The sequence below is a fragment of the Lonchura striata genome, chromosome 9 (assembly GCF_046129695.1).
Source record: "Lonchura striata isolate bLonStr1 chromosome 9, bLonStr1.mat, whole genome shotgun sequence".
Lineage (NCBI taxonomy): Eukaryota > Metazoa > Chordata > Aves > Passeriformes > Estrildidae > Lonchura > Lonchura striata.
The window spans coordinates 18,026,380-18,036,264 of record NC_134611.1 but is presented as its reverse complement, the minus strand read 5'-3'; the positions used below and the strand labels follow the sequence as shown (position 1 = coordinate 18,036,264).

At 38.7% G+C, this 9,885-nt stretch overlaps 1 protein-coding gene across 4 annotated transcripts in view; it reads right to left on the bottom strand.

Moving 5' to 3' along the window:
- Positions 1–3,200: 3,200 nt before the first annotated feature.
- Positions 3,201–9,885, bottom strand: part of PRKACB (protein kinase cAMP-activated catalytic subunit beta) — a 74,525-nt gene continuing 67,840 nt past the window's right edge. For all 4 annotated transcript variants that reach the window (XM_021527114.3, XM_021527089.2, XM_021527124.3 and 1 more), the window contains exon 10: positions 3,201–6,251. In XM_021527114.3, the coding sequence (XP_021382789.1) occupies positions 6,126–6,251 (126 nt within the window). In that variant the 3' untranslated portion in view covers positions 3,201–6,125. The remainder of the gene's footprint in view (positions 6,252–9,885) is intronic.

Here is a 9,885-nt window from a genome sequence, read left to right as displayed (position 1 = left end):
TTCATGATTTTAGTTGACAGGATTTTGCAGTAACCTCAAACATAAAAAAAACTTCAAGAAAAGTTAGTGTTGAGTTCTGTTAGTCAATATATAGTAGCAGAATTAAGAGGAGTTTAATAACTTCAGACATAATATTAGGTATGCCCTAAAGCAGAGGTTTGTGTTGTACAAATCCAAAGTTAAAAAGCATTTGTCCTGATATTTCAAGTTCCCTTGAGTGGCTTTAAAAAAGACCAAAAAAGTTTATGAGACTTTGGGGAGTTATTTTCCTCCCAGCATTCCCTCCAATACTTCTCTTGGCAGAAAACATCCCTTGCAGCAAACTCAGTCCTGCTCTGAAATTCCTTTCCAGAATCCCATGAGCTGTGGCTGCTGTGGCCTTGGGAGGTGGCCCTCTGGAGTGGATGTCCTCCTGCAGCCAAGGCCCTGTTTATGTCCTAAACACAGAGCAGACACTTCTGTGGAAGCAGAACCACTGTGGAGATGAATTCATGTGCTTGCACTCTGTATCACCACGTGCACGTTACATCACATGTTCCATCACTGTGATCCTCTTTCTGCTACAATGAGATGTTTTTACTAAGGCTGCTTGCTCAGTCCCTCTCTTAGTTTTTCCCACTGGTAAGCAAGCCTGCCAGATGCACACTTCCCAGTGCATATGGCCAGAGAAAAAGGGAAATAAAGAATGTATTAACTGAGGACACACAGGGCCTTTGTTTAGATGGGCAGTTGAAAACAGATACTTTATAAACACTGGGCATTTATAAAATGATTACATATTGGTTGCTTAACCTGAATTAACATGCCTGTGAGATAGGTGAATCATGTTTTCTTAACCAAGGTATTACCTATCATTAACAGAGTCCTGACACTCAGATCCCCAGTTCATGCAAACATCAAGTAGAAGGATGGCAAAGACAGGAGAAAGTGAAAGGACATCCCAATCAAGCATTCATTTTGTTGAACTGTTATTTAGGTAACTACATACACATTCAAAGTAGCAATGTAGATACAAAGTAAAGAACAATATTCTGGTATTCTTGTGATATTGCTGTGTAGACCAAAGCATTAATACACCACTAAATCTAAGTGAGGTCTTGGATGTTTGTTTTTTTTTTTTTCCTTCAACTGAATCAAATTACCTTGGTGGGGGAAAAATTTCAGTTAACCAAGCCTTTCCAGCATTCCAATTTTCTCTTTGTTGCCCTAGTCAGCAGGAATTTCTCCTGGAATGTACTAAACACACTCAGAAGGTACCACACTGCTTGCCAGGCTGAGACCTTGCTCCATTTGTGTCAACATAGCTACAGCTGTGTCTCTAATCTTCCACAGCACCTTGGAAGCAAAGGTAAAGGAAGAAGTCTCTGGTAACAACCTTCCAGCAAAGGAAAACACCTGTTACTGTGGTTGCATACAGATGGAACAGATCACTGATCTCTCTCCTCAAACTCCAACAACCTTTCATCCTGAAGAGTTTTTGTGCTGCAGCCTTGCCATCAGACATTAGATTGCCAGTGTTCCATAACAATCTAGACCTGTAAGCTTAGCAGCAGTAAGAAATGTGCAAGTTTGTCACTGGGTCTTCCATTTGTGCTTCACTGACAGCAGCTCATGTCAATGAACACCACAGCTATGTTTCTTTAAAGCTTCAAAGCAAAGAGCCATACATACACATTTCTTAGGAATGTGTTTTTGCAAAGACATTGCTACTTGACCCTCCAAGGGGGGGAACAGCACAATGAAGCTGTGAGGATTCTAAAGGAATTTTTACTGGCTTTGAAACACTGTTGGGAACTGATCCTAATGATGTTATAGAAACCTCAAGCTGTTTTTATCCCTCTTAGGGACTACACTTTTTGTACTAGTCAATTATAAAAATAAAATACATTTTCCATATATGCAAGTTTCCTTCAGGCATCCCTTTTTATCATACGATACCCTTCCCCAAATCCAAACAATAAAAAAGAGGTAAAAATGTGACTAGATCTCAGATTTAATTCATACTTTTATTCACCATCAAATTCAGAAGTTAGAAAGGGAAGATATCTTTGAGATCCTGTCTTGTCTATAGGTACCCATCTTACACTTCTGAAAAAATCCAACACATCACATAATCCCTATATAAGATGTCAAACACTTACTATCTATAAGGCATTTAAACATCCTTGTGGAGTTCTAACCCTTTTACTGCCCAGCTTGAAGTTAGGTGCTCATATTTTACCTTTTTGTTAAAGAAGTTAAATCAGTCAATACCTCATGAAAATACCTTTCAATGAAAAACATTTTTAAAATGTATGCAAGACCCACACTTGTAAAACTGTGGTGGTCAAACTCTCTCTGTTTTTTAAATATCATTGAACAGATCCAGATGAGCTATATGCACCTCAGCTAGAGAATGGAATTGGGTTTTTACCAGTTTCTTATGGAATGGATCTTCAATTCTGATCTGGGATAAGTCTTCCTTATGCAGCAAATCAGAACAGATTCGAATGACACCTTCAAATCTGTGGCTCAGCATGCTGTGCTTGTTTAGGAGCTGTAGTAAAAGCAGGAAGACTGTATTTTTGCAGGTTTGTAACTCAGCTTTAGAAAAAGTAAAAAGGTCTTTAAAATGTAATGTAGCAGTTGTACCAGGAAACCAAGACACAAGACCGCAGTCGCAAGCGTAAGCAGCAGAAACACAGAGGCCACAGCTCGGCTCAGACAGTGGGAAGAGGAGGAGCTGCATTACAGAGCAGGCACCACAGCCTCTCCAAACAGCACTTGCAGAAAAAGCCTCAAGACAGACAATGCCAAGACCATGAACAGTCTTTACTTCTATCAGTTGTTTCACAGCACAATGAGACACAGCACAAAGTTTGTACAGCGGGATCTGTAGACAGTCTAAAAACAGGCAATTATCTTTAATAAAAAGCATCGAGTCTGAATGAAAATAAAATGAAGACGAACAATACTGAAGCTGATGATCACCTTGCTTGCTTTTGATTGTCTAAGAAGTCCAAGACTTCTCATAGTGCCTTTAATGTTCTCCACACTACCTTCTCCAGACACCCTAGTTAGTGTAAAGCTTACTGTGGCCCAACTCATATGTGTAGTAGGTTTCACAACCTTTTCCTCTTTCTCTCAAACCCTGCTCACATGTGGGGAGGTGCAACAACTGTCATCATACGACATTCTGATTCACAAAGAAGCAGCACAAGTGTTGTACATAATTTAATTTGCACTTCTGTATATAAATGTTTACTATTGCACACTATTGCAGCACTTAAAAACATCTAATTATTTGCAAAAATTAGTAAAATACTTTAAAGGATTTAAAAATAAGGGTTTTAATGCAACTGACAAGATAATAAAAAAAGCAATTTACTTAATGAGATACAATCCTTTATGTTGGAAATGAAAGTTACATACAACTAGAGTACAATTAAAATATACCATATAGTTCAACACTTAATTCCTCAAATGTGTAAAATTAACAAGCTTCTACTGTCATAGATATACAATTTTTCCATATTGTGAAAAGGATTTTTCAAATTAAATACAGGTAACATAATATTCCGTAGTTATATTTCATGACTGTGTTTAAATGAGAGGGTTGTATAATAGTCACATTGTCAAATGTACTCACTAATGCCTTGGAAATTGCACACTTCCCCTCCTTTTCCAAAATAGAATCTCATTTCCATACTGAAGTCTATTATGCCATATTGGAAAAGTGTTTTACTTTCTAACAGGATTTTCATAAAATTAAAAAATAGCATAATATCATGGCATTATGATGACTTATGCCCGTGTAGAATTTAATCTGGATATCAGACACACATGTCAGAACCAATTTCCTAGATTTTTGTCTTATTGTACACGCAAGATGAATGATTACAGTATTTTACAGAACAGAAAAATCTTTGAACCTTTCTAGAACTATAAATGTAATGATTAAAAATTAAAATCATAACAGAATCAAATTGTGATCTTCAACATTTATTAAAATCTTTTAAAGTTCATAAACGACAACAAAGTTACTGTAGAATTTATCGCATACAGCTAGCATACAGCAGCATGTCCTTGGTCTAAATGAAATACAAAAGATTTTAACATTTTCATACAAAGGATTTCTTTAAATTTATTAATGTGACGATATATCTTTGTTACATAAAATTTGCTACAGCAAAGTATCTTATACTTTTCTTGCATGTATGTAAATATGGGTGGACAAAGACTGTATTCGGTGTCAGCCTCCTAATGACGTTGTGCAAAAATGCTCAACAACCTAAACAGACAGAACATTGGGTGGTATGCTTCATACTCTTTTGTAAAATGTCTACAAAGGCCTTTCTTTTAGGAGCATCGTACAGATTAAAAGGAAGGAACGCCAGCTGTTTATTTGCACTGGCATTCAAACAAATCCAATGGCTATGTATCAATATAGCTCATTTTTAAAAAAAACAAATCATCCTTGTATGCATGTAAATTTATCATAAAACATGAGTCTAGTTTAAACTTTTAGATGTGCTGTTTTAAGACAGGTCACTGAGACAGCCAGAACCAAGTGTTCAAATGAAACTACTATGAATAAGTTTAAAAGCAACCCCAAAAAAAGTGCTGAGCCGCTGATTATTAACATTGAAATAAATGTGTAAAAGTGCCCAAAGCTAGCACATGGTAGCAATACCTTTTAAGTCAGTTGGTGAGAGTATACAAAACATAATTAAACCCAAATACTTGTATCTGTGTGACCATACATTCTGATTGATTGAAAGAAAGTAGGTTAGAAATGAAGACACAACGCAACTAAAATAAACTCAGCTGTTGCAGTTTTTAAACTTTATCTCTTTTCTTCATGAATGAAGTGCTGTAATTAAAAAGAAAATGATTGTAGCAGTACTCCATCCTCAGTTTACTAATATAGTATACCAGAATAAAAACTTGGCAATAACCTCTTATTCTTAACAGCTAACAAAAAATAACCGTGTTCATCCAGCGATGCATCTAGAACATTATTTTGCAGTTGCTAAACCATTTGTTTTTCATAGCTAATGGCAGAGCGCATTTTGCTTTCTGTGGCATGATGGTTTTTACTCTAATGGATGCCTTTTTTAAACAAAAAAAGGCTTGAAGCAAGGAATACTTTGGGAGCCAAAACATTGGCTACTTTAAAAAAATAAGAAAAAAATGAAGAAGAAAATGTGAATCAAAATGAATTCTCTACAGTACTGACCAAAACTTCATTAAGAGTTTAGGGTTCTTGATCTTAAACAAGGAATTTCACACCTGCCAACTGAAATGCTGGTACGTTGACTTGGTTTAATATGGTCCAAAGTCCAGACCAGATGGAATTACTCCCTCTCGTGAGACTGTAAGCTCTCCATGGTACAGTCTGGTTATGGCAACTTGCCTACTGCCTAGGTGGGAAATACAAAGGAAGGAGGCAGTGAGGAAAACTGCAGGGATGTAGAAAACCAAGGCACGGGGTCTAGCTACTGTCCCCTACTTAAGCCATCCAATTGATTCTACTGAATTTTGGTCAGCCTCCAGGAAGAAATGTTTTTAAGTTAATTTAGCAGACATTTATATGGCGATAAATACTACCTTCAAAAATGCTAAAAATGTTGGCTAGGTTTAGTCTGAGCTACTAAAAAATTATTATAAATTGTAGCATCAGACACAAGACAGACATGAATTATTGGCTGGCACAGACTAGAAGCAACATTTATCTTTCACTTCAGTCTAAATCACACTAGCCGCAACACCTTCCATTTCACTCACACAAATAATACATTATTCAAAATAAAATGGAGCATTCTTGGGTAAAAAACTACTTCATTTCAAAGGGGGAAAATGAACAATACACAGAAACAAAGAACGACAGAAACCAAAGTTAAGTAGGAAAGTGGTCTATTATTCTGTGTTACTGCACAAACAGTGCTTGCTTAATTGTGCCTAGTTAGAAGGGTTGGTGCAAACTGCACACATGGAAGATGGCAATAAAGACCTCAGTCAGCTTTGTGGAATGAAGTAACTAGGTAACTGTTTTGACATATGATGGTCTCAGCTCCACCTCATCTGTTAACAGAGTGCAAAGATCCCAATGTGAGCCCTGATGTCATCTTGTCCTCTTACTCCTACTAAAAATCAGCAAATTCTTTTGCACATTTTTCTGTTAGAGAAGCACGAATATCTTCTTCTTCATAGTCATCAAAGTTGCTGGTATCTCCAGGACCTCTGCACTTTGGTATGAATGGAGCTTCTACCTGTATTGGTAAGAAACACAAAAAGGCACATGAAATGTTACTGGCCAAATACCAATAGATTTTACATTGTAATAAAGAGCACAGCAATACTCATTAATTCTCAGATCCTGCCAAGAGATCAGGTATTACAGATTTAAATTGTGGCACATAAAACCAATCTAAGAAGGTACAGGCCTAGATGTGTGAATCTAAATTGAAAAAGACTAATCTCTTGCTGACAGACCTCATTAAAAAATTACTTCCTCTTCAAAACAAAGATTAGTCCTCTCCTTGCAGAGGCGATCCTGCTCCTTCCAGCTCATTAGCACAGGACATGGAGGACACTGATTGCCACCACCGCTACACAGAAATCTTTGGCAAGTTTTGAATGCCTCTCCATCCTACTTAATAACAATTATCTATTTCCAAATAAAAACTAACCTAATACAAGTGGAAAAGAATTTGTTCTGCATCTTTTATGAAGTTCCTCCTAGGACCTAAGTGAGAAGTGAAAGCCTTCTAAAAACTAGGCCACAATGAGACACAAGCAATGACTTGAAGGAGTCACTCAAAGACTGTACTGTAGGGTAAGCAAAATTACAACAAAATTATGCAGGTTATGCAAATTCAAACCTGGAAGCACAAAGTAATCAGACAATTATCTGTCTCCCAAACATCTTAAGGAGTAGGCAGAATGGTGGGGAGACAACAAAACAGGGCAGGCACAGCTCCAGCTGCGGCAGAGGATCACACCACACTGTGCCCCCAGGTAGACTGCAGATAATCGGGGTGTGTTGCATGTGTAGGTCAGTAAATTAAACAGGTACAGCACAGAGTAACAAAATTAAACTCCAAACTGTGGGCAATGCCATTATACGCTGCCAAGAATAACAGTAACTTGTGCATTTGTGCGTGCAATTGTCATGTGTAAACCCTCTTAGTCTTAAAATACGATTCAGCGATTTAGACTGAGTGAACACAGTCTGTGTACATACCTGGCCTACAAAGACACACATTATCAGTATCTAAATTCTGTCTCTGTGTCTTCTTAAATTGATTTTCAGTTACTTTCTTACAAGAAAACTCAGAGCACAGAAAATACCTCATTTACTGCTTGAACTTTAGAACACTTTCAAATGAGACATGTCAGACCTTTTCCTATTATCTTCCTGATGGAAATTGCTAAAAAGAGATTGCAGGAGATAACACTGGTTTTTAGTGGAAATACCTGTTTGGACCTAAGTACAATCATCTTATCAGGCAGTGTGTTAATACATATGAAAACATATAAAGAAAGGAAGATTGCAGGAGATAACAATGGCTTTTAGTGGAAATACCTGTTTGGACCTAAGCACAACCATCTTATCAGGCAGTGTATTAATACATATGAAAACATATAAAGAAAGGAAGACTTGATTGTATATCCTGCAATGGATGAGCAACCGGCTCACAGGTGGGGCACAGAAGGTTACAGTGAATGGGATGACATAAGACTGGTGAGCTGTCACTAGCTGGGCTCTGTAGGGCTCAATACTTGGCCCTGTGCTCTTGAACATCTTCATAAATGATTTGTATGCAGAAGTGGAAGGGATACTAAGTAAGTTCATAGACCATAGAAAACTGGTAGGAGCTGTTGACTCTGTGGAGGGCAGGGAGGCTCTGCAGAGACTCTGACAAATTAGAAGACTGGACAATCAGCAAGTGTATGAAGTTCAACATTGGGAAGTACCAGATAATACACCTGGGATGAGGCTACCCTGGATGTATAGACAGACTGGGACACAAGAGGCTGGAGAGCAGCTGTGGAAAGGAACCTGGGGGTCCTGGTTGATGGCGAGTTGAGCCAGCAGTGCCCTGGCAGCCAGCAGGGGCAACCCTGTCCTGGGGACATCAGGCCCAGCATCCCCAGCCAGGCAAGGGAAGGGATTGTCCTGCTCTGCTCTGCACTGGGGCAGCCTCACCTCGAGTGCTGGGGGCAGCTTTGGGTGCCACAGTGTAAGAAAGACATTGAACTGTAAGAGTGTCCAGAGGAGGGCCATGAAGATGGTGAAGGGCCTTGAGGGGAAGCTGTGAGGGCAGCTGAGGGCACCGGGTGTGTTCAGGCTGGAGGAGGCTGAGGGCAGAGCTCACTGCAGTCACAACTTCCTCGTGAGGGGAGGAGGAGCGGCAGGGTTGATCTCTGCTCAGGGACAGTGACAGGAGCCAGGGCACGGCCTGAAGCTGAGTCAGGCAGGTTTAGGCTGGGTATCAGGAGAAGCCTTCACCCAGAGGGTGGCTGGGCACTGAGCAGCTCCCCAGGGCAGCGGTCACAGCATCAGCCTGAGAAGCACAAGAAGCGTTTGGACAATGCTGTCTGGCATGAGGTGTGACTCCTGGGGTCCCGTGCAGGGCCAGGAGTTAGACTGGATGATCCTTGTGGATCCCTTCCAAATCAGCATATTTTGTGACTCTCTGTCCAAAATATTAAGTAATTGACTGATTTACTTATGACTGTAGCCATTAGAAAAAAAAAACAAAACCAAAAAACCAACCAAACCAACCCACCCCCCACCCCCCGCAAACAAACAAACAAACAAAACAAACCCCAAAAAAAACCACCAAAAAACCCCAACCCATTCACATGACATTTGCTGCCAAGGAACACTATGTTTATTCAGAAGAATACATGCTGTGGCAACAGCCACTGTGAAAAACTAGTATAAGTCTAAGTTTTATTGCTGTATTTCTGTGACTACTTGAATGCTATTACAATCCACACTGCTGTTTCAGTATTTATTCTTTATAATTAGAAGCTTCAAACTTACTCGGTATCAGTTTTCACAACCCTTTAAATCTAGTAATAGCTATTCTGACTCTACTACTTCTTAACATTTAAAAATATATTTTATTTATGTGAAAGTAATTCTCTATAGTACACTAGCAATGCTAAGAGTATTTAGCACAGTATTGAAACACTGTTAATATTATGGGGTCTGGGTGTTCCCAAACAGCATACTGGGAAACAAATCTTGGTGCATATAAATCTGCCTTGCAAAGAGGCATTAAGAAAGTGAAGAACAGATAATTGGAATTCCACAATGAGGAATATTTTCTTAAAAATATCTATACTTAATGCAAGGAATACAGGATGCATTAATTGTACCCTGTCTTCTAGTAATTAATACATTAGTGAATAATTCAACAAATGTACTGTCAGTTTGTGTAGCCAAACAACCAGTTTCTTTTTATAAACTATTGTTAGTATTTAGGTTTGGCCCTTAAAATACTGCTGTTACAGCAGCAAGTTCATGCCTCTATAGTCAAGACTGTTAGCATTTCAAATTCAAACCAATTTCTTTAAATATTATCACTTATCTCTAGCTTTTTTTACAGAGGGAGCAGGTTGCTTTAGGAGAAAAAAAGAAAAGCTCAAGCTTTGGCATGAGATTCTCCACACTGAAGCACAGTCTGAGTGCTAAGAGCTGGCTGGAAAGGAAAACAAATTCATTTCTGCTGTGGAGGAGTATTTATAGATGCCACTATAGCAGGGGTTAAACAAAAAGTGAGAGAGGCAGGAGATGCCTTGTCCTGAGATAATCCAGAAACAGACTAATGCACAGCATGTGTGTTAATGAGAATGTGAATGTACACAGAGGTCCAGGCTAAAATATCCACA